The sequence below is a fragment of the Microtus pennsylvanicus genome, chromosome 3 (assembly GCF_037038515.1).
Source record: "Microtus pennsylvanicus isolate mMicPen1 chromosome 3, mMicPen1.hap1, whole genome shotgun sequence".
Classification (NCBI taxonomy): Eukaryota; Metazoa; Chordata; class Mammalia; order Rodentia; family Cricetidae; genus Microtus; species Microtus pennsylvanicus.
The window spans coordinates 142,406,771-142,432,098 of record NC_134581.1 but is presented as its reverse complement, the minus strand read 5'-3'; the positions used below and the strand labels follow the sequence as shown (position 1 = coordinate 142,432,098).

Genomic DNA, 25,328 nt, shown 5'->3' with positions numbered 1-25,328 from the left:
AGCTTTTGGATCAAAAGCCCCTTCCCTACCCCCTTATAGCCAAATGGTGGGACCTAAAGTGGTTCTGAATGAGCACTGATTCAGCAGTCATTAGACTGAATCATTTTGGTCTTGACTGAGAACTAGTCGGATAACAGTCTTGTGACCTAGGACATCAGCTTCCTGCAAAAGGTCCAGAAAAGAAGGAGTCGACATGTGCCATGGGAAGTAGCCCATGCTTCCTCCTTCCTTGTCTAGGATCACTAGGGCAGACCACAGCTCTGAAACAGGTAGATATCTGTTGGGGAGAGATGCAGCCTGAGGCTGCTTTGGACAGCACAGATTAGGCTTTTCGGCTCTTTTCAAGGAAGATAAACTGTGGTAATAAAACTAATGAGGCCTTCTGGAATCAGAAAAGATGACATGAGAAATGTAGGCCTCACATACTCCTTCAGACTGCTGTCACCACCTGCAACAAGAAACTAGCCCCATTTCCATTTCTTGCGAAATAGATCCTCTCTATTCAGTTGCCAAGGAGTCTTAAGGCTTCTTCTTTCTCCCCCACCCCACCACCAAAGCAGCCACCTTCTGTGATTTCTGCATCAAAACTGCCCCCAGGGGCTGGGCAGGGGAACTCACACTTTGAGCCCAACAACTGGGAGACAGAGACATTTGGATCTCTGTGAATTTGAGGCCAGCCATGGCTACAGTTAGACCATGTCTAAAAATGAAATGGCCCCCATGAAGCTACTTTCTATTATCTGGTCCTGCTACCACTAGTTGTTAAGGGTCTTGATTGGTTTCATTTTCTCTACCAGTTAAATAATTTAAAGACAGGAAATATTTATTGACCATAACAGACAGGTAGCTGTAGAGAAACCACAAGCATAGCAAACAGAGGCAGACAGATACAGCAGTTAAGAAAACACCCTAACAGTAGGTACACACAAAGAAAGACCCTCTTCAAAGCAGAAGCTCAGCTTCTTGAGGCTTGGAAACCTGTAAAGTGTGTGAATGTTTTGCCTGAATGTATGTTTGTGCCCCACCTGGGTGCCTGGTGCCCACAGAGGTCAGAAGGCATTCGACCCTGGAACTGAAATCATGCATGTTTTGAGCCATTGTATGAGTGCTTGGAATCAAACCCAGGACCTCTGCAAAACCGAGTACTCTTATCCCTGAGCCATCTCTCTGGGGTCCCTCCTCTTTCCTTTTCAAGCTCTCCAGTTAAATGCTACTCAGTATTCACCCATGGCTTCCAAGCTGTAATTTAAGACCCTCCAAGAGGACACACCAACTATATACCCCACTCCCAATCCTGCAGCTCTCTGAATTATCTCTACATGCTTGTGCACGTGTGCCACTCGGTCCCCTTTTACATAGTGTGACCTTCTTGAGATGTCAGACATCCCTTTCCACCTCGTTTGTCCTGTTACCTCCGGGAAGTCATCGGGATTCAGCCAACTCTGGGCAGCACTCCCCATTGTTATTCTGTCTCTCCTCATCAGCCCATAGTCTCTGCCCCTCTGGCCTCAGCCGTCCGAGGGATTTACTCAATACTTCAAAGCCAGAATTTGATCTGCAGGTTGCTTAAACAGTCACTGGCCCGGCTAGAGACGCATGGAGCGCGCGGGTGGGGGTGGGGCAGATCCTGCTCTGGGCGGAAGTTGTGCGTCTGTAGCACCTGCGCAGAAAGATGCGTTAAGATGGAGGTTGCTGGAGTAGAAGGCTGTGAGGCGACGGTAAGCAGGGGGCGCCCAAGAGAAGTTAAGATCTTACTTTACCCGGTGGTTCTTCATCTTCCTTCCTTGAGAACTATTGTAATACTTCCCGCTCTGTCAGTACTCCTCAAACATACAAGTTTACCCAGGGCTCCCAGATACTTTTGTCCTGATATTTCCAAAGAGAGTCTTTATCCCCCGCTCCCCAGAGAATTTCCCAAGGGCGCACATTTGTCCATTAGTTCCATAAAGCAGGTTAACCCTTTCCCCTAGCTGTGTGTGCTTCTTTTCCCAAGACTGCTAAGGTTCTCCTGCATTTTCCATCATTCTCTTTCTTTTAATGTCTACCTGGAAAGAAAAATTAAACTGTCTACCGCGAACATACTTCCTGATGCAAATAAGTAGCCAGGTATTTATTTATTTATCTAGTATTAACTATAAACTATAACTATAGACATTGTTTGGTTGCTTTGAGACAGGGTCTTGCTGGATAGCCCTAAATGGCTGGAAACTCGCTGTGTAGACCAGACGTGGAACTTGTAGTGGTTCTCCTGCCTCTGCCTGCTGGCTGCTAGGATTACAAGTATAAATTACCACACCCAGCAGTAACTAAAACCTTTTCCAGCCAGCACTTAAGAGGCTGAGGCAGTTCAAGATCAGTCTGGGCTACATGAGATACCTCTCAAAAGTTTTTAAAAAAAAAAACCCAACTTTTTTTTAAAAGTTTTAAAATATACATTTTGCAGGTTCACCACACTCCGCACTTATTTTCTCATCCTGGGCTGTACATATAGTAGGCATTTGAATATATGACCCTTAGTTTAGAACTTGGGGTCATTTTCTTAGCTAATATTTAAGCTCCTAATGAAAACAGAAATTCATCATGTGTGTTAAAGTTAACTTCAGCTCCTTTGCTGATTGTAACAGGACATCCTAGGAGGTAAAACCAAGGGTGAAATCCATACCAAAATAGTTTGGGTAAGAGAATTCAAGCAAAATATCTGAAAGAGCCATGGTTCATCTGAAGAGGACCCATCCATTTACAATTCCTCTTTGAGAGGGCAGGCTAAAGATAGGTATTATTTTTCCCTCTTGTGGAAATGTGGTCACAAAAGGACTATTCCTATATTACAATCTCAAATAGTCTGAGTCCAGGCAATGGGTGAAGCATCTGAAAGACACTAGAATTTTAAAAAGATCAAAAATTCTGTCCCTTTGACTTAAGAAGACACAATGGTAACCCTTTGTCTGGAAAATAAGTATCTTTAGGCTGAGTCTAACCACACAGAACAAAATACACCTTCACTAGTGGATATATTAAGAGCTTGTGCCATACTCTATGTGTAGAAATACAGTGTACATGTTAAATAATACTACAATAGTAAGTATGAGTTGATAGTTTTAAAAAATATTTATTTTTTTTGTGTCTCTGGATATTTTAACTTCTTGTTTGTACGCCACGTGTATGGGTGCCCTTGGAGGACAGAAGAGGGTATTAGATCCCCTAGGACTGAAGTTAGAGACAGATGTGAACTGCCATGTGGGTGCTGAGAATCCAACACCACTGGAAGAAAAACCAGTGGTCTTAACCACTGAGCCTTCTCTCCAGCCCCTTGCTACAGTTTTAAATAAAAGAATCAGGAAAACTTTGAGGTTAGACGAGCTGATCTAGTGTGTTTTAAAGGACAGAATAAACATGTGGCACCTGTTCACTGAATGGTTCCCACATGATCTCCCTAGACCCAGAAGCAGAAAAGCAACATAAAATGCAAAGATGGTATTAAAGCAGAAATCAGAAGACAGACGTGGGTCTCTGACACATACTGTTCAGGATCCTGGCCTTTACATAACTGTTTGTTGCAATTGTTATTTGGACTGGTAAATTCTTCCATATCTAACTCAGAGGGGTGAAATGGGCTCATGTACATAAGAGCACTTAGAAAACTATACATTTTCTCTATGTGAATAAAGAAACATTATGCAGAATCCTCTGTGTTCTGATAAATTAGCTTCTATGGAATTTGTCTTGTTTAGTCACAGGTTCATGAAGATTATATTTGTTGAATAATTACTATATGTCTGGTATTATCTAGACATAGACACTAACATTGAATAAAAGACAGATGACCCTTATAAATTTAGGGGTGGTCGTCAGCATATCAATTGCCTACTAAGCATGTAGTGCAGACTCAACATCACATTAAGGAGGCAGGAAAAATCTAAATTCTAGACTTAACTCTGCTGCTATGTAGCTATGACAAGAACTTTTGTGTGTCAACCCAGATATCCTCATCTGTGAAATAAGGAGGTAAAGTGACCTCACATGTTCTTTACAGTTGAGCTTCCCTAACTTAATGTGTTGTCTTCCTACAATGTCCCTGTTGAAAAAGCTGAACAGTTAGAGACCCATAAGGACAAGTACTAAAGTCACACTAGATTCAGCACAATACTAACAGAGGTACCATGGTTTGGTGGTAGAGTGCTGAGAGAGACTTCATGGAAGACTAGGTAGATTGGGAAGGATGGAGACTTTGGAGTAGAAAAAAGGGAAGAGACTCCTGCATGTACTTGGAAGTTGAGTGGAAGTTCAAAGTAGTGGAGCATTCATCCTTTTTGTCCTATTTTTTAAAAAGAGTTAAATTTTAATTATTTGTGTGGGTCTGTGTCCACTGAGGCCAGAATTGTCATATCCCCCTGAAGCTGGAGGTACAGACAGTTGTTATAGCCTAATATAGGTTCTGGGAATCAAACTCTGGTCTTGTAAAAGCAGTACATGCTCTTAACCAATGAGCCATCTCTCCAGCCCAGTCCCCATGTATTATTTTTCTAATGTAGCAGTCAGAGTCTTGGCAGAAAGGCAGTTGATACAATCATAAAGATTTAACTTAAGGGCCTGTCAGTAATAAAGGGATTGGCAAGGAGTAAACACAAGAGGAATAGCAACAGAAGCTCTCCTAAGGATAAAAGGATCAAAGGAAAGGACTGTTTATCCTGGAGTCAAGCTAGAGCTACAGCTCTGGGAGAAGAGGCTCCCTGACAGCTATGATCCTAAGTGGTGAGAAACCACTGCAGGGACTTGAGCAAGGTGCAGAGGAATAAATGCCCTAATGTTTTCCTTGTCCTTCAATTGCCAGCTAGTGCTTTCTTTTCATTGCTAATATCTAAATGGCAGTCTAGAGCCAAGAGAGTATGGGGTATATACTTCATAAACATCAGCTTTCCAGACCAGGACAGATGAGTTGGAGGATGGGAAAAGAAATAGCAAACATTTTCTCTAGGAGCAAACCATCATTATAGATACTTTCCAAATAGTATAGTGTCCCCTATGTGAAAATACTGCAAGGTTCAGTGTCCTTATCTGTGTATGAAGATGCTGACACCTTTGTTGAAGAGTTGTTGTGAAGATTCTATGATGTAATGAAAGTGCCCAGCATCGAGCCTTGATCCTCTCTATCCCCACTTTATATTGGGTCCTTTCTTACATGCCTGGATAGCTCCTTTTCTAGCCAAGGTCTCAAAGTGTAGATGAACTGACTGAATGAAGGGAAAGATAAAGTATCCCCCTGGGGCCTATTGCACATTATAGTGACTTCGGCTTTTAATGGGAGAAAAGCTAAGAAGTCATTGAAAAGTTCTACAGGAGCCTTAATTTCTGACATCAGGGGTTTTTAATCATTTACTAAGGAATCACCTCTTCTTTCATTCAGTGAGCCTTGATCACTTTTAAATTATTTAGTTTTGGGTTCCTTTTATCTCATATGAGGAAGAATTAATGTACTTAATTAATGTATTAATGGTCCTCAGCTTTGAATACACATCGGAATCTCTTGATATTAGATAATACTGATTCCTTGAATTGATTAGTCTTGGTTGCATGCTGTGCTTTGAGTTTTTTATCTGTTTGTTCGTTTTTTTAATCATGAGCTGGGTGCTGCATATGCCTGTAATTCTAGCTATTCAGCAGGCTGAGGCAGAAGATTTTGAGTTCAAGGTCATGATGCAGCATAATGAAACCAAGTCTCAAAAACAAAGTGAGAGGGGCTGTAGAAATAGCTCAGCAGAAGAGTGTACTTGCTGCTCTTCCAGAAGATGCAAGTTCAGTTCCCAGCACCCACAGTCTAATGCAACTCCAGTTTCAGGGTGTCTGATACCCTGTTCCGGCCTCCACAGCTGCCTGCATTCAGGTACATTTACTCCCACACAAACATAGGCACATAATTTTAAAATAAAAAGATAACCTCCATAAAGCACTGAGTAGAGTGTCCATCACACTACATTGTTAATGAGTGGTAGGTATTATAGCATCAGGATGCCAGCTCACTGACAAGCAGTTTTTGTTTCATTCTTAGGTGGTGTTTCTCTGAGATGAAATACATAAAAGTTTTTATTTCAGGTAAGTACTCAGCTCATATTAGTTGAGGTAGAGTTCACAAGCAGTACTAGTATCTGCCTAGTCCTGCACTGTACCACGTTCCACTCACACAGCTTGTGCTTTTGGGACATTTGCTTTTTGTTTTTCTTTGTTTGTTTGGTTTGGTTTGCTTTTTCAAAACAAGGTTTCTCCGTAGCTTTGGAGCCTGTCCTGGAACTCACGCTGTAGACCAGGCTGGCCTTGAACTCACAGAGACCCTCCTGTCTCCACCTTCCAAGTGTGTGCCACTACCTCATTTGTAAAGCAAGGAACAGGTGTCCTCCTAGAAGTACCTTACAAATTGGGATCTGCATTGGCTAAAGAAGTATCTTCTCAGTGATAGGAGGCCCGCCTAGCATGCACAGTGCCCTAGGTCCAACCACCAGGTCACCGAAATGGGGGGAATTACATAGCTTACTGTGTGTGGTGACATTTCTAAGCCCAGAATTTGGGAGCTGGAGGAAGGATGATAAAGAACCCAAGGTTAACCAGAGTAGGTAGTGAGTTCTACACCAGCTTGAGTTACGAGAGACATTGTCTCAAAAACAAACAAAGTACAAAAATAGAACTGCAAGAAACTTGACAAGGATTCAAACTTGATTTGCCTCTGACCTTGCCTGGAACTACTTTTTCTGTAGAGTCAAGGGGGAAAATTTATAAAATTGAACTTGAGGTTTTTAATGAGTTTAGTTATAACCCCTGATGATATTAGTTTATACATGAGAGTAGTGTTTAAGTGTTCTTTTTAGAGGCCAATAAGAGTAATGTTTAACTAAGGAGTTGAAATAGGTCGATAAGTAATTTAATCCTGAAGATTTGTAATCAGAAAGCCATACTATGATAACCTTGGTAACAAAGCTTAAGGTGAGTATGTTTCTAATCTTTGAGCCTTTAAAGGAGACAACAGTAGCCCAGCAGATTATTGTTGAAGGTATCAGTTTAATGGAGATTAATGGACCATCTCTTGCTTAGACAGTGTATCTCTGGATAAGCCCAGCCATTTGGCCCTTTGTTAGACTTGAATTGAAAGAAAAGGGGAGAATATAAGAGAAGTTATTGGAAATCTCTGAGAGACATTCTGGAGAAGATAAATTCCTGAAAGAGTTTGAGGATGGACAACATGGAGTATAGTGCATTTGAGAATTAGGGCAAACAGGAAAGCTAGGATGTTCAAGATTAGTGTTAGGGAAAAGTAAAGTTCTCATGTTTTGTTGTTTTGTTGGCTGCCCATGTAGTAAGTAGACGGATAGACCAAATATTAGGTTTCAGGAGCATAATTCACAAACCAGTTGCTATCTCCTGATGGAAGATAACCATAGAGGAGACAGACTGAACACCATTTCAAGTACCACATTCAAGGGATAGATGCTTTGTTTGTTTTAGTGCTGGCCAGCTGGGGAGAACTCAAGATCAGTTTAGACAAACCTAATTATTGGTCCTTTCTAGCCTTCTGTGTTTTCTAAGAGTCCAGAGAAAGTGTATGTATAAAGGAATTTATTTTTCTTTTTAAAAATTTTATTATTAAAAAATTACTTAAATTTTTAAATTTCATTATACATACCCAATCCAAGTTACCACTCCCTCCCCTCCTCCCATTCCCTACACTTACTCCATACTCAGATCCACTCCTCAGAGTGGGTAAGGCACATTGCTTTGGGGAAGGTTCAAGGCCCTCCCTAATATATCTAGACTGAGCACGGTGTCCATCCAAAGAGAATAGGTTCCAAAAAAGCCAGCACATGCAGTAGGGATAAATCCTGGTGCCATTGCCAGTGGCCCCTCAGTCTGCCCCAGCCATGCAACTGTGAACCACATTCAGAGGGATGAGTTTGGACCTATGCTGGTTCCTTCCCAGTCTGGCTGGAGTTGGTGAGCTCCCATTAGTTCAGGTAAACTGTTTCAATGGGTGTACCCATCATGGTCTTGACCACTTTTCTCATATTCTCATTCCTTCCACTCTTCAACTGGACTTTGGAAGCTCAGTTCAGTGCTCCGATGTGGGTCTCTGCCTCTGTTTTCATCAGTTGCTGAATGAAGGTTCTATGTTGATATTTAAGATATTAATCAGTCTGACTAAGGGCAAGGCCAGTTCAGGCACCCTCCACACACCTGTGAACACCTGATTTTTGACAAAGAAGCTAAAGTTATACAATGGAAAAAAGAAAGAATCTTCAACAATGGTGCTGGCATAACTGGAGGTCAACATGTAGAAGAATGCAAATAGATCCATATCTATCCTCATGCACAAAACTCCATGTCCAAATGGATTAAAGACCGCAATATAAGTCTGACTACACTAAACCTGATAGTAGAGAAAGTGGAAGTAGCCTTCAATGCATGGGCACAAAAGACCACTTCCTAAACATAACCCCAGCAGCACAGACACTGAGAGAAACAATAAATAAATGGGACCTCCTGAAACTGAGAAGCTTCTGTAAAGCAAAGGACACAGTCAATAAGACAAAAAGGTAGCCTACTGAGTGGGAAAAGATCTTCACCAATCCCACATCAGACAGAGGACTGATCTCCAAAATATATAAAGAACTCAAGAGCCGGGCAGTGGTGGCGCACACCTTTAATCCCAGCACTCGGGAGGCAGAGGCAGGCGGATCTCTGTGAGTTTGAGGCCAGCCTGGTCTACAAGAGCTAGTTCCAAGACAGGAACCAAAAGCTACGGAGAAACCCTGTCTCAAAAATCCAAAAAAATAAAAATAAAAAAAAAGAACTCAAGAAATTAGATATCAAAATTCCAAATAACCCAATTTAAAAATGAGGTACAGAACTAAACAGAGAATTCTCAACAGAAGAATCTCAAATGGCTGAAAGACACTTAAGGAATAAGGAAATGTTCAACATCCTTAGCTATCAGGGAAATGCAAATCGAAACAACTCTGAGATACCATCTTACACCTGTCAGAATGGCTAAGATCAAAAATGCATAAATGAATTTATAAACAGAGCTGACTGAAAATGGAAAAGTTGTCTGGAGAGATTTATTTTCACTGAAAGTGTTTAAACCAGCTGGACATAGAGGAAAAACTACTCAGGGTGGGTGGGTGAAGTAGATAGCTCCCAGTGCCCTTCTAATTTTGAAATTTTGCAATTTCCAGAATCAGAGTGATCATAAAAGGTTATCAGAGATCTAGAATGACTCCTAGGCCAGGCATCCTTGGTGGGGATAGAAGGCAATTCAGTGTTTTGCTATGTTTGAGACAGGGATTCACTGGGTAGACAGACCTAACTGGCCTGAAACACTCTGCATAGACCCAGCTGACCTCAACCCCACAGAAATCTCCTGCCTCTATCTCCTGAGTACAAGGATTATAGGGGTATATTGTCATGCCCATTTGGAAGGCAATTTTGAATTTTTTAAAAAACAAGAAACATAAGACGTACTTTAATTTTAGCATGCTCAGTTTGATTTCCTCGTGGACATTTGACTTAGACCCATTAGAAATGTGTTGCTTTTTACTGTGAAGGACCATGTGAGGCCCAGGGTCCCCAGTGTAGAGGCCTAGATTAAGTTGGTCACAGGAGCGCCTCACTCTGTGGCTACCACATTGTCTCTAATGAAGTAGGGCAGCTAAGGATAATGTGCCTTTGGGTTGCTTTTAGCTGAGAGACATACAGGTCCCAGAGCTGATTTTCAGCATCAGACAGATAATGTGCTTGTGTTCTTTGTAGCAATTGTCTTGAGGAATTTATCAGCAGGAGACATTATGTTATGAGTGTGTTTCTGGAAGAGTTTCCTTGGACTGGTATTTCAAGTAAACCCACTTCGTGTTTCTGTTCACTCTTCTTTTAAAAAATCATGTCATTTATTATTTGTATGTCTATGTGCATGAGTATGAAGATCAAAGGACAACTTTTAGAAACTAGCGTTCCTTCTACTGTGGATTGTAGAGACCAGGCTCATGTAGCAAGGGCTTTGTACTTACAGAACCATTCTGCCCCACCCTGTGTTCACTCCTTAGTCCATTTCCTTAAAAAACAAAATAAGGCAAAAACAAAAACTTCTCCCCTATTTAGAAGACAGGAATGAATATAGTTCCAGTTACTAGACTGGTAAAGAAGAAGATGAAATAAAAAAAAATTATAGCACACAGAGCAATGGCTTGTTTTGGAGAATAAAATCAAAATATTGTGGGAGCTGGAAGGGAAAAGTATTTTTGTATGTTGGAAGTTCCCAGAATTTGCACTGGCCTTTGTAAGATAGCTTTGAAGGAATCACCTTTTTTTTTTTTTCCTGAGTCAGGATTTCTCTCGAACTCACAGAAATCCACCTGCCTCTGCCTGTGGAGGATTATAAGATGGAGAAGGCAATACTTTTAGAAGTGACAATATGAAGAGTGCACAGATGAGGAGAATGTACTAGACTAGTTTGCATGAAGATAAGTAGTGGAAGAGAAAAGGACATGGGTAGTTTGGGTGCAAATCCAAGCATCTTAGATGATGTTGATGACTTCGCTGGGTAACACATGGAAACCACTAAGGGTTTTGGCTGGTATCTAAGATACCACAGTAGCTGTTGGTGCTCGGCTCTCCCCCTCTGTCTAAAGAGCACATTCCTGCTTCCATGCTTGTGCATGTGAACTTTTGGCTGCTTGTTCTACTACAGTGTCCCATGTGGATGATTTCCATTGGGAGCACAGGAACATAGACTGTTACTGACTTTGACACAAGAGGAAAGTGGAGTCTTCCCTAATGTTTGGTGTTGTACATGGTCACCTTCGACTCCAGATAAGATTCTACACTAAGGCCGGGCAGTGGTGGCGCACGCCTTTAATCCCAGCACTCGGGAGGCAGAGGCAGGCGGATCTCTGGGAGTTCGAGGCCAGCCTGGTCTACAAGAGCTAAACCACCAAATGATGCTGAGAAGGGATAACAAATCTTCACTGCCATGATCACCTCCTTCTGTAGAACACCCCTGGATAGTTGGCTCAGTGGGTAAAGGCACTTGTTATCAAACCTGAAAACCTGAGTTTGATACCTGGATCCCTTGTGATGGAAGAAAGGAACCATTTCCTGCAAATTGTCCTATGACCCCCATATGTTGCTATGGCATATTTTCATATATATGTATATTCAGTAAATGCTAAACAGTTTTTTTCTAGAATGTTCCTGGATTGGCCCTTCACAGAGGCAACGGAACTCCCTGACCCCATTATAATAGCATTCTCACCTAGAAGGGAGTAGTCAGACAAGAATCATTGCCTTTTAAGTTTTCAGGGGCACAATATTCAAGGGAATGTTAGGCAGAAAGTTAACTCTAGGATTGACAGCCTTACATATGAATTTTTGTCATCAGGGAAATGTAAATTAAATTACTTTGAAATTCCATTTTACCCCATTCAGAATGGCTATGATCAAGAAAATATAATAAATACTTGCAAGACTTTTGGGAAAGAGGAATTCTTATCCATTGCTGGTAGAAATGTATCAAACCGGACTCTCTGAATGTGGCTGCCAATGGGGGTGGACTGAGAAGCCATCGATAATGGCACTGGGACCTGTTTCTACTGCATGTACTGGCTTTTTGGGACCCTAGTCTATTTGAATGCATACCTTCCTAGTCCTGGATGGTGGGAGGAGGGCCTTGGACTTCCCTGCCCTCTCTTAAGGAGGGAGGAGGAGAGAGGAGGGTGAGTAGGGAAGCAGAAGTGGAATGTGAGGAGGGGAGGAAGTGTAAATTTTTGAATGGAAAAATAAAAAAATAAAAAAAGAAATGTAAGCTACTGTAACCACTGTGGGAATCAATATGAAGGGCCATCAAAAAATTTAAAAATAGGGCTTATGCAAAGACTTGGTGGATAGAAACATTCACTGCATATAAATGATGATCAGAGTTTGATCCCCAGGAACCACATAAAGGTGGAAGGAGAGAATGGACTCCACAAGTTATCCTCTGATCTTCTCTCTCTCTGTGTCTCTCTCTCTCTCTCTCTGTCTCTGTCCTCTCTCTCTCTCTCTCTCTCTCTCTCTCTCTCTCTCTCTCTCTCTCTCTGTCTGTCTCTGTCCTCTCTCTCTCTCTCTGTCCTCTCTCTCTCTCTGTCTCTCTCTCTCTGTCCTCTCTCTCTATCTCTCTCTCTCTGTCTCTCTCTCTCTCTGTCTCTGTCCTCTCTCTCTCTCTCTGTCTCTGTCCTCTCTCTCTCTCTCTCTCTCTCTCTCTCTCTGTCCTCTCTCTCTCTCTCTCTGTCTTCTCTCTCTCTCTCTGTCTCTGTCCCCTCTCTCTCTATCTCTCTCTCTGTCTCTCTCTCTGTCTCTCTCTCTGTCTCTCTCTCTGTCTCTGTCTCTGTCCTCTCTCTCTCTCTCTGTCCTCTCTCTCTCTCTCTGTCTCTGTCCTCTCTCTCTGTCTCTCTCTCTCTCTCTGTCTCTCTCTCTCACACACACACGTCATGTGCACTCACATAGTAATGGTAGTCTTAATTTTTTAATTAAAAATCAGACCACCATATGACTCAAGTCTACTACTCCTGGGCACAAACCTAAAGAACTCCATATCCTACCACAGAAGTATTTCCAAACCAGTGTTTATTGCTGCACTGTTGACAATAGCAAGGAGATGGATCCAGTCTAGGTGGCCATCAACTGCAGAATGGATGATGAGAATGGCATAGATGCACCATGGAAGTTTTCTCCGCTGTAAAGATGAGTAAAATTGCAGGAAAATAGATGAAACTGGGAAGTATTATATTAAGTGAGGTCTTGGAAAGACAAACAGCTCATTCTTTCTAATATTTGGGATTTAAGAGTGAGTGTAGACTATAAAACTAGATAGACCAAACAAAGAAAAGTAGATGTTGAAGAAGGGAGGTGAGGACAAAAGGTCACATGATATGAACATGGAAAAAGATGAAACAAGGGTGGAACAACATGATGGAGGGAGGAGGAATGGGAAGAATCCGGTGTTTTTAAAATGTCTTAATGAAATCCAGTTCTTTGTAAGCTAATAATAAATGAATTTGATCATCTTTCCCCAGCATGTAAGTTTAAAATTAGTATATTTTTAGGTTGTATTGTGTTATAATATTTGATTTTAGAATTTTTTTATGTTTTCTTTTTTGCTTTTTTGCTTTCTCTGTGTATTCCTGGCTGCCCTGGAACTAGCTCTGTAGACCAGGCTGGTCTCAAACTCACAGAGATCTGCCTGCCTCTGCCTCCCAAGTGCTGGGATTAAAGGTGTGTGTCACCACCACCTGGCTATTTTAGAAATACTTTTAATAGTATGTGTGTTTGTGTTTGTGCATGTGTCTGCATGTTTGTCACTTGTCATAGCACATATGTGGAGGTCAGAGGACAACATTCAGGGGTTGGTTCTCTCCTTCCACGGCGGGATTTGGGAGTTTCAGATTTTCAGGTCTGTGTGGCAAGTATTTCTACCTACTGAGGCATCTCATTGATCTAGAATGTCTGATTTTAAAAGTTGCTGTTTGAGCTGAGTGTGATGGCATACTATAGAGGTAGAAGCAGGTGGATCTCTGTGAATCTGAATCCAGCCTGATTTACATAGTGAGATTCAGATTAGCCAAGGCTATATAGTGAGATCCTGTCTGGAAAAAAAAAGGTTTAAGTTGATGCCTTAAATTTTTTCTTGAGAGTAGGCCAGAATTTCCAATAATTTTTGAAATGGTCCTTCTTCTTCTTGGCCCAAGCTTACTTCTGCTCTTTTGTATTATATATTTATGTAAAGTGTCATTCTCATCATTTACAATTATAAAATCAAAATATTGATAGACTCTGAAAAGTTTTGAAGGTATTCTGTATCTTGCAGTATCATATATTCAGCCAAAAATTAATTCCTTATGGAAAAATAAGGCTATTACTTCATTAGCATGATGATTTTGTATTCATCTTTAATAAATCATACAATTATGTATTTAACCAAAAATGATTTAAAAATAACTTTTCTTATGATTTATTCTCAATAAGTGTTTGATTTGTATACTTATTTTATATAATAACACATTAAGGTCATCTAAAATTTTCTTAGGTGAATAGGGGTTACACATAGTTAAGAGCATTTGTTGCTCTTCCAAAGAACCTAGACGGCCTACAACTCCAGATCCAGGGAATCTAGTTCCCTCTCTGACCTCTGGGGGCACTGTACTCACATGGCATATGAACACACACACACACACACACAAACAAACAAACAATTTTTTGCAGTTTCCCTCCCTCCTCTCCTCCTCATACTTCCCCTATACCTCCCCTTTGCCCCTTCCATCCATCCACTCCTTCTCCTTTTCTATTTAGAAGGCAGGCCTCCTTTGGATATCAACCAAACATGGTACATCAAGTTGCAGTAAGATGAGGCACCTCCCTCATATTAAGGCTGAACAAAGCAGCCCAATATATGAGGAGTAGGGTCCCAAAAGCCATCAAAAGAGTCATAGACAGATCCTGTTCCCACTGTTAGGAGTCCCAAAAGAGGACCAAGCTTCACAACTAGAACATATATGCAGAGTGTCTACGTCAGTCCCATGCAGGCTCCCTGGTTGTCGGTTCAGTCTCTGTGAGGCCCTATAAGCCCAGGTTAATTGATTCTGTGGGTTTTCTTATGGTGTCCTTAACCCCTCTGGCTCCTACAATCCTTTCTCCCCCTCTTTTGCAGGATTCCCTGAGCTCTGCCTAATGTTCGGCTGTGACTTTCTGCATCTGTTTCCATCAGTTAGTTGGTGAAGTCTCTCTGATGACAGTTGGGCTAGGCACAAGTCTATGAGTATAGCAGAATATCATTAGGTATCATTCTGAGGACTTTTTTGATGCCAGTGGTGTTTGGTTCTATCCCAGGGTTGGGCTCCCTCTCATGGCAAGGGTCTCAGACTAGACCAGTTAGTGGTTGGTCACTCCCACAATTTCTGCACCACCTTTACCCCAGCACATCTTGTAGTCAGGACAAGTTGTAGGTTGAACTCTATGTGGCTGGATTGGTGTCCCAGTCCCTCCAATGGAAGTCTTGCCTGGTTAGAAGAGACGGCCAGTTCAGACTATGTATGCCCAATAGCTAGGCGTCTTAGTTGGGGCCACCTTGTAGATTCCTGGGCGTTTCCATTGCACTAGGTTTCCGCCTCACCCCAAATGCACCCTTTTTCCAGTTGTCTCTTCCAGTACTCCTCCCCTACCCCCACCTGATCCTCTCTGGTCCCATCCCCACTGTGCCCTTGAAATCTATTCTATTTCCCCCTCCCAGGGAGATCCAAGCGTCCCCTTTGAGCTCTCCTTGTTACTTAGCTTCTTTGGGTCTGTGGGTTGTAGCATGGTTATCCTTTACAGCTAATACACACTTTTAAGTGTGTATTTACCATGTGTCTTAGGGTTTCTATTGCTGCGATGAAACACCATGACCAAAAGCAAGTTGGGGAGGAGAGGGTTTAATGGACTTTCACTTCAGCATTGCTGTCCATCACTGAAGGAAGTCAGGACAGGAACTCAAACAGGGCAGGATCCCGGAGGCAGGAGCTGATGCAGATGCCACTGAGGGGAGCTGCTTACTGGCTTGCTTCCCCTGGCATCCTCAGCCTGCTTTCTTATAGAACCCAGGACCACCAGCCCAGGGATGGTACCACCCTCAATGGACTGGGCCCTCTCTCATGGATCAGTAATTGAGAAAATGCCTTACAGCTGGATCTCAAGGAGGCATTTCATCAGCTGAGGTCTCTGCCTCTCTGATGATTCTAGCTTATATCAAGTTGGCATACAAAACCAACCAATACACCATGTTTGTCTTTCTGGGTCTGGGTTACTTCATTCAAGATGACTTTTTTCTAGTTTCATCCATTTGCCTGTAAATTTTATTGTTTTTTTAACATCTGATTAAAACTCTGTTGTATAAATGTACCATGTTTTTTTTAATCCATTCTTTGGTTGAGGGTCATATAGGTTGTTTCCAGCTTCTGGCTATTATGAATAAAACTGTTATGGACATAGTTGAGCAAGTGGCCTTGTGGTGTGGTGGAATATCCTTTGGATATATGCCCAGGTGTGGTATAGCTGGGTCTTCAGGTAGATAGATTCCCAATTTTCTGAGAAACTGCCATATTGATTTCCAAAGTAGCTGTACAAGTTTGACTCCCACTAGCAGTGGAAGAATGTCCTTCTTACACATCCTTTCCAACGTGAGCTATCAATTATGTTTTTGATCTTAGCCATTTTGACAGGTGTAAGATGCAATCTCAGAGTACTTTGATTTGCATATCTCTGTTTAAAATGCATGTTGTCTTATCATAAAAGTTGATTTCTTGTATACAAATGTTTGTCTTCAAAGCATTTTAGATACAAGATTGTTCTCTGAAAAACAGTCGACTTGCAGAACTATATTGGTCTACACATATAAATGTGCTTACTGCCCTTAAAGACATGAACTCAGTGTATCACTCAAATATTCATTAGGAGTGTTACCCAGATGTGTACCTTTTGCTTGGCTTTGATTTTGTTAATTCACTATGCAAGAAACATAGAAAAGCCATTGTTTTCCTACAATTCCAGAGTTTACTAAATAGCGATAAATCCACAAGCTTCAGTGGTTTCAGTGACTGATTTCCCAGACAATCCCCCCTACCTTGGTGATGTGGCAGAGACCAATGCACATTTTTTCATTCTGATCTTAATTACTAATATTAAATTGAATTTCACACATCTTGCAGCATACAGTATCTATGCATATATGTGGTTTACAGAATTATAAGATAGGCTATAGCAGAGTTGCAAATGTTTCAAGAGTAGGTTGATAGAAATGCTATCTGTGTAAATAAGATAAAAAAAGCAGACGGCTTCTGGTCTGGGATAGAACTGGGAGGGAGCTGCTACTGAGACCTACTGGCCTGGCTAAAAGTAAGGCTACAGAATGGAATCCTGCTGATGGAGCAGAACCAGTCAGAACAAGAAAGATGTGTTCCTGTGAGTGGGCAAACGGGTGGACAGAGAGACGCTTGAGTATACCAAGTCAACAGCTGGGGATGGAACTGAGGCCAATCTGGAGCTCCAGGAACAGACAAGTGTTCTCTGCCACACAATGGGTGTCATTGCCACACAATGGGTGTCAAACCAGAGCAGAGCTAGGCATTCATCACTTGGTTGGATCCAGGGGAGGGAGTTCCAGTCTTTCTTGGTGTTCTGTGTCTGATAAGTTCTTAGACGTGTTTCTTAATATTCCTATATGCCACACAGTATTGATTCGCCCTGATAAACTGATAGGGTGGCACCCTTTTTACTCCCAAGAATAAGTCGTTCATCTGTCTTTGCCATGTGACAGACAGGTGTTGTTGTTGTGGGTCCACCCAGGGTCAACCTGGGTAACTTAGCAAGAATAAAGAGAAGAAATAAAGCCTGGTGACAGAGCTCAGTGGAAGTGTCTGCCTAGCATGTGTGAGACCCTGGTTTCAGTCTTTAGTGTTGAAGAGAAAGAAGTTGTTTTATTTGACTGATGAGAGAACCAGTAAGATGTTAAGATCAGCTACAGTGAAAATGTAGGGTATGAATATTTATAGACTATTCAGTAAAGAAATATTAAAGACAGAGGCAAGAAGATTGAAAGTTCAAGGCCAGCCAGACTACATAACAAGACACTAGCACAAAAAAGAAATATTAAGATTTCTGAGTGACTATAAGTTGGGCAATGTGCCACAGCCTTTGGAGTTGTCTTTCCTCTCCACTGGATAAAATCCACGTTAGCCTCCACTCTGGAGATTAGGATGTAAGCCAGAGCTGTGCTGCGATATCACCCAGCAGTTTCTCATGATTATTTTTCTGACAGATGTAGTCATCTATAAGTTTGTTTGCCATGAAGTGAGGCCCGTTTCCCAGGATCTGAAACTGTCTTTATAATGAGGGTAAATGCAGCGAGTCCTAAAACCTAGTCATGTGTGTAAGAGGTAGACTTTCGGAGGTTTCAGAAATGGAATTCCAAGTTTCTTAAACACGTGTCAGGATGAGATAGTACCAGCATGGACAATCCTCATTCTGGCCTCTGGTTTCCTTACAGAGATCCCATGGAATTGTAGTTGGCACTACTCTGCAATGTCTGTACATGAGAAGGAAAACGAAGACAAGCAAAGTGAATACGGTAGGTAAATTCAGAATTTGATGTCTGTACATCCTTACTTTTGCCTCTGAAAAGTGTGCGTGTGCATATTGCTGCACACAAATGTATCTGACAGACTCAGCCAGCTGTCCAATCAAAGTAGCAGCCTATCAAGAAAATGGCCAAGAAAGGAAATATGTTTTGCAGAAGAACATACTTCATGCTTCTAAGCACACAGTCCCCAGTTTTACTATATGAGAGTTCTAATTTAAGTAGTTGAAAGTGAAAGTGGACCAAGGGGATTCTTAAGAGAGCCAGAAAAGCTTCCAGGTGAACCCAGTACAATTAAGAGGCAGAGTGTCTGTTAGGGCCTACTCTCTGAGGGAAAAAATCCTATGGAGACATAGCCTGGTAGTTAGTAAAAGTAGGCTTTGCAACAGGCAACCTTCAGCCTAAATTCTGAGTCACCTGGTAAATAAGCAGGCTAACAAGACCTTGAGAGTTCTTTTGTGTGCTGTCTAAATAAATGCAGGCATTTTCCCTTCAGTATACTCCCACATCCTACTGCATCCACCCGGCACAGCCCCAAACCCTGTATGCTTACGTGTGTCTCTGCACTTGTTTTTCCTACTAGGATTAGGAGTCTGGAAATGGTCAGGATGATACTTGCTCCCTCTGACAACACTAAGACATAAAGAGGGCCTCCTGAGCCCTGTCAAAAACTCATGGTTCCCTAAATACTATAGTTTAATGAGTATTTAAATGGTGTTTAAATTTATTTGAGTGTTTACTTGAGATTAAGTGAAATTTGAAGGAGGGTTACATGAAAATACTATATTATATAATCTAAGAGTTTTATGAATTCAGTATCCATGGAGACCTGAAACCAAACCCCACAGATAGAGAGGCACCAATATATATGTTGGTATTATATATATATAATCTTAACTGACTCAACATTTTTTACAGTGTGTAACACATCTTGTTTTCATGTGATGATAATACCAGGTGTTGTAGTTAGCAGATTCATTCTGACACAAAGTCCTTTAAAGCCTGGGATTCTGTCTTCCTCAGCTTTCCCACCCCACCCAGCTGGATCATTCTAGCTTCTGCACAATGGAAGCTCAGTGATGATTATTAATTTAAATTACTGGACAATTTTGTTGGAACTTCTTCTCTCCTAACACAGTCAACACTGAGGCTTCTGTGATACTCAGCGATATGGGGCTTTCATTCCAGAGCAGCGGCTGCCAGCTTGGAGTCCAAGTCCTTATACTGCCCCCACCTAGACAGTAGTGGGCCCCACAAGCTGTCCCCACTTAAAGGCAGTCACAAGTCCAGGCCTCTGGAGCTTCTGATGATCTATAAATGGTTTTCGTTGTGTTTTTTTATGAGCACCCCTCCCCTAACACACACAGACTTGACTACTTCGTTAGAACATTACAATTTATGAAAACATCATGCTTAAATTTACTGCTTAATATAAAGAATATCTTAAAGTATACAAATAAGAGCCAGACTGTGGTGAGCCCACAGGTATTATACAGTAAGTGTACAGCTGACGGCTCTACTGGACTGTCCACGGGAAGTGCATATGCACACATCCACCTGGAGTAGCCCGTGTTTGCAGAGCTGCAGGGACTAAGTCACTGTCTGTTCTGTAAAAATCTGTGAAATCATGGCATTCTCCCTTCTATAGTATCCCAGCAGTGCATAAACTGACTTTTCCTGTAAGGCATCCAGATACCTCCCCCCACACCATGAAGCCACGGTGTGAAAAGAATTGTCAGTCAAGTCCTTGTTCTCGTAGCTGAAATCTACAATAGTCCCCCACAAACCTTCGTTATTGACAGTGCTCACTGATAAGTAAGGAGCGTCATACAGGAGGCAATGTGTCTGCTCTAACAGCAGACTCAGGGAGGTGGAATCTACTGGTCTGCTCTGACTAAACAGGCTACTAATACTCTGTATTTACCCTTCACCTTGGTTTCAACTAACATAGGATCATATCCCAGGAAATTAACTGTTTAAACAGGAAAAAGGCCTGATTGATTGAAACTAGAGAAAAATTTTCACTTGGGCACTCTGCTGAAGTCAAAAGAGAGGTCCCCAGAAGAGATTCCTTTTAACTCAGCCAGCTCGATGCTAAAGCAAATCAAGCCCACTGGTCAGTAGAACCAAGGCTGTGGCTCCCAGTGGCAGGAGAACTTCACAGCCATGCCCCTCTGAGATTAAAGATCCACGGTTTCTTGTGATTCTGTGAACGTCCATGCTTGATACTATAGTTACCGCCTATGGGATTGCTAACTTGTCTGCACGCCTACATAAACTGAAAGCTTTGTGGAGATCACCCCCTGTGCTTTATACCCTTATGCTTTTTCTTCTTCTTCTTCTCCCTTCTTCCCTCTTTCCCCAAGGGATAAAGAAACTTGCAGGAAAGTTCGTCAGTTAGTTCTACCCCTCAGATTCCATTCACAAGCCAGTTTTCGCTTGTGGAAGAAGTTTCATTCTGAACCCTGAGGGACTCCTGTGACTGGTACTCATTAGCTCCTGATACCAGATACACACACACACACACACACACACACACACACACACACACACACGACAAGTGTAATCTCAGCCCCGGCATCCATCTTTGGAAACCCACCTCCCCAAGGAGGGTAAAGGAAATCCACCAAACCTTGACCCCTCCCCAGGAAAGGTCACGACCACTCCCACAGGCTATTTAAACTGCTCCCCAAACTAAACACGTGGTCTTGCCTCTTCCTCTTCGATGGTCTCATTGGCTCTCCGTTTCTCCCCTGGGTCCACCCGAAATTGCAGATGTCCAATTAAACCTGGATGTCTTTTAATTTGGTCTGATAGGGATTATTTGCATCAGCAGAAAGGCTCGTTCTTAGGAATTATTCCAAACAACAGGTCTAGAAAAACCATAAGAACAGGAACACCGAGCCTGTGGAGTTGAAATTATACTACCTTCCTAACCCATGGATGCGTTCTCGTTCACCTCCCTTCTGGCCTCTACAGCTTCCATGAGCTCTGAACCCTGATCTGAGAGGTTTTATGGACGTGTATTGCGTGTGCATGATTACTACTAGACTGTATGTATGGAGACCCCAACAAGGCCTGTCTAGACTCTACTCAGCCTCTCTGTGCAGGAGTCCTGCCTCCAGAGTAAAGAAGGTCTTTTTTTTTTATTTTATTGAGCTCTACATTTTTCTCTGCTTTCCTCCCCACCTCCCCATTTTCCTTCCCATTTTTCTCTTCTATGAGGTTTAGTGTGGCTGGCTAATAAAGAAGGTCTTATTACTTATCATTAGATAAGAGTCAAGGAATTTCTTTATGGAAAGCCCTGAAAAGTTTCTGCACCCCGATAAGCCTCTCTTCTGGGGCAAAAATCCGAATCAGACCAAATTAGAAAAAGCCCAGGTTTATGGATACAACTGCTCCCAGATACTTTCCAGCATTCCAGAGAGGAAAGAAAGACCGGAATTCCACATGTTTGTTTTCTGGGGGGGGGGGAGCAGTTTAAATAGCCTGTGGGAGTAGTCCTGGGCATCTCTGGGGAAGGGTCACCATTTGGCGGGCTTTCTCAGGGGCAGAGTCTGGACTGATGCAACTCCCAGGGAAGGGGGCTTGGATGGAACTTCCATCCACACATTCCAGACTCTTTGGATATATGGATGCCAGGGTTTGGGGTGAGGCCTTTACCCAAACAAGACCTAAGATCAAAAGGTAGTAGATTATTAGAGTTTCATGACCTGTATTAGAGAAGAGAAACGCCCATATTGTGGGCTGCCTCAGGGAGGGAGTCAGGAGCCAGGGGCCATAGGTAAAAACGCAGACACAGACACATGATAGTCTTATAGCAACTGTAGGTGAAAAGTCTCAGTTACCCTAAGACAAGATGTGGAGCTGACCAGATTCAGTAGTTGACTATGGGACATAATCAGGGCAGCACTTTTGAAGGATTAATGTATGGATTCCTCTAGGGATACTTGTTTTGTTGTCTCTAGAAAGCTGAAACACTTGAATCTTTTTTTCTACTTCTCTCTCTTCTTCTTCTTCTTCTTTTTCTTTTTCTTCTTCTTCTTCTTCTTCTTCTTCTTCTTCTTCTTCTTCTTCTTCTTCTTCTTCTTCTTCTTCTTCTTCGTCTTCTTCTCCTCCTCCTCCTTCTGTTTAATTGTGTGTGTGTGAGAGAGTTAGAATTTCATGGAGCCCAGGTTAGCCTCATATTCATTATATAACTGAGCATGGCTGTGAACTTCTGATTGTCTGTCTCCATTTCCTGAGTGTGTGCCACTATGCCTGGTTTTATGTGGTGCTAGGGACCAAACTCAGTGCCTCATGCATACTGGCCAAATAAGTGAGTTATAGTCCTAGCCCTTTTTGTGGTAGGAGGTACCTTGAGTCAAGCTAGGCCTTATTATATAGCTCAGGCTTCCATTAACCAGATATCCTCCTGCCTCAGCTAAGATTACAAGTATGCACCACCAACTCACCACTGCCTGTCTATAACATCCCATTTTTTGTTTACTTTTTATTTATTTTGAGACAGGGTCGTTTTGAACTCAGTATGTAGAGTAGTTTTGAACTCAATATGTAGGTGAAGAGGCCCTTGAATAGAATTCTGATCTTTTGGCCTGCATTTCATCAATCATACCTGGTTGATGCAGAACTGCGGCTCAGATAGAGAGCTTCTTTTTTTTTTTTTTTTACTTTATTTTTATGTGAATTGGTGTGAAGGTATCAGATCCCCTGGCACTGGGGGTACAGAAGGTTGTAAACTGCCATGTGGGTGCTGGGAATTGAACCCGGGTCTTCTGGAGGAACAGGCATTGTCCTTAACCTCTGAGCCATCTCCCCAGCCCTTACCTGTGAGGTGTACACTCTACTAACCAAGATGCATTTCCAGCATCCAAAATTGTCTCACAACAGAGATCCTAAGAAGACGGTGTGAGGAGCTAGTGAAGTGTTCACTAGCTCGCATCACCGTAGGCTAGCCTGTGAGGGACGGGCTTCTGACCATTCCTCTCCTTTTTCTTTCAAGAAGAAAGAATTTTGATGGCCAACGATAGAAAATTCAACTCTATTTTTGACTATCCGGTAAGTCTCCTGTCCCTGAGTATTTCAGAAGCGGTTACTGTTCCAGGCATTCTCCTTTTGAGAGGAAGAGAGTTCATTATTGATGTAGAGACTATAGCCTAAATTCCAACTTCAGCCCCTCTGTAATGAATGGCACAGTGAGATCTCAGAAGCCAAAATTAAGCCAGGAGAATATGTCTCAGGTTTGGTATTTATGTGTGACTCCCAGAAAAGAACTATTCTAGCTTTCCACACAGTTCTCTTTGTCTCACTTAGACAGTGGTGACAAAACATGCGTGTTGGCTCCATTGCTCTCCAGCAGTGTTGTTTCCCACTTTATATCAGTCAGCCTCCTGCTGGTGAACATTTAAAACGCTTCTAGTATTTTTCTATAATAAATGAGTGAACTTCATTCTGCGTATCAGTTGGCACATCTGTTTTTGTATATATTATGAGCTTTCTGGAAGTGAATTGTCTAGTCCTAAAAGGAAAAACAAAAAACCCGTGACACATTTTCCAGCTTGCCTTCTGAAAAGATTACTGGCCATAGAAAACCACTCGCTTCATATTCTTGCCAAACCAATTTTGATTGTTGTTTTTTTTCTGAGCTAGGGGTCTCTTTTGTGGCCTCCAATTTGCTAGCTTTCTACCACACCCTGGGATTGCAGCCTTGCAGTTTCTAGGCCTGGGTTAAGCTATTTATTATCAATCCCTTCCATCTTTGCCAGCTCTTAGATGAAAAATGATATTTGCTATCAATTCTTTTAAATTTTTTAGTGAAATTAATCATCTTTTTGTTAATTAGGCTTTTGCATTTTAAAAAAAACTATGTGTTAGTGATTTTTGCCCAATTTTCTATTTGATTTTTCATTTATTTATTTATGAAGTAATTTATAACATAGCAAATATAAAATTATGCTTCAGCGCCCATCTTTGCTCACATCTACTCCCTTATAGGGAACCACTATGGTTAGTTTCTCATGTACTCATTAGTACCTTTTGTGTACATATTCTCTTTTCTATATTTTTACACTCTCTAGACCTTAATACTTTTCATAGTCCTAATTTCATAATAGCTTTTCTACTTTTCTTTTTTCAGTTATATAGAGTTTTCTTTTTAGATTTGGCTTAAAATGATCCTTTGGGTAATTTTCAGTCTTAGTCACAAACAATGTTTTTATTTTCCTTGGTTTGGCTTAGCTTTTGAAAGAAAGTCTTGCTATGTAATCCAGGCTGGCCTTGAACTCAAAATCATTCTCCCTCAGCCTACCAGGTGCTAGAATTACAGGCATGTGTACCACATCCACTTCAAACAGTGCTCTTACATGCTGTTCCTACATCTATAGCTACACACACACACACACACAATCATGTGTACATTTAACTCTAAGTATATGAAAAATACATACCATATATGCTTGTGGTTCCTGCAGGATATCAATTTATGGCTTCTGTATTAGAGGTTCTGGATACTAACCATGCTTACAGTGTGGCACTGGGAGCAGACTTTCCCTTTCTCTGTATGGAAAACAAAGCAGTAAGATACAGGGAAACAAGCTGTGAATATCAGACGACCTAAGTTTGATTCTAAATGTGCCCCTTACTCACCTTGAGACGTTGTACAGGTGTTTGATTTCTCTGATATTTAGTTCATTCATCTATAAATGAATATGGCATCATTCACCATATATGATGGATATGAGAGTTAAATACAATTACACAAATGTTAGTTTTCTTTCTCTCTAGCTGTTATCCTGTCTCATTTACTTCTGTACCCATAGTTCTTGCTAAATGTTTACTATATAGTCTACATTCAATAATTGTATCCTGAATATTGAGGGAACAAACAGGTCAGCCAATTTTGAACTCACTTTCTGGTTCTTCTACTTGTGTTTGCCTTTTGTTATTATTGTTGTTTGTATTTTACCTACAGGACAATTCCATCAAGACCTCAAAATATAATTTTTTTAACTTCCTGCCCATAAACCTGTTTGAACAATTCCAGAGACTCACAAATGCTTATTTCCTTATTTTGCTGTTCCTACAGGTATGGCCTGCTAAAACATTTTCCAGTGTTTTCCTTTCTTCTCTGGGGGTCAGGCTGTATAATCAG

At 41.6% G+C, this 25,328-nt stretch overlaps 1 protein-coding gene across 1 annotated transcript in view; it reads left to right on the top strand.

Annotated features, from left to right (window-relative positions):
* The first annotated feature begins 6,051 nt into the window (after nucleotides 1-6,051).
* LOC142847373 (phospholipid-transporting ATPase FetA) overlaps nucleotides 6,052-25,328 on the top strand; it is a 75,238-nt gene continuing 55,961 nt past the window's right edge. Inside the window, exons 1-4 of the mRNA XM_075968079.1 lie at nucleotides 6,052-6,090; nucleotides 18,089-18,169; nucleotides 23,181-23,236; nucleotides 25,149-25,262. Coding sequence (XP_075824194.1) covers nucleotides 6,063-6,090; nucleotides 18,089-18,169; nucleotides 23,181-23,236; nucleotides 25,149-25,262 — 279 coding nt within the window. The 5' untranslated portion in view covers nucleotides 6,052-6,062. The remainder of the gene's footprint in view (nucleotides 6,091-18,088; nucleotides 18,170-23,180; nucleotides 23,237-25,148; nucleotides 25,263-25,328) is intronic.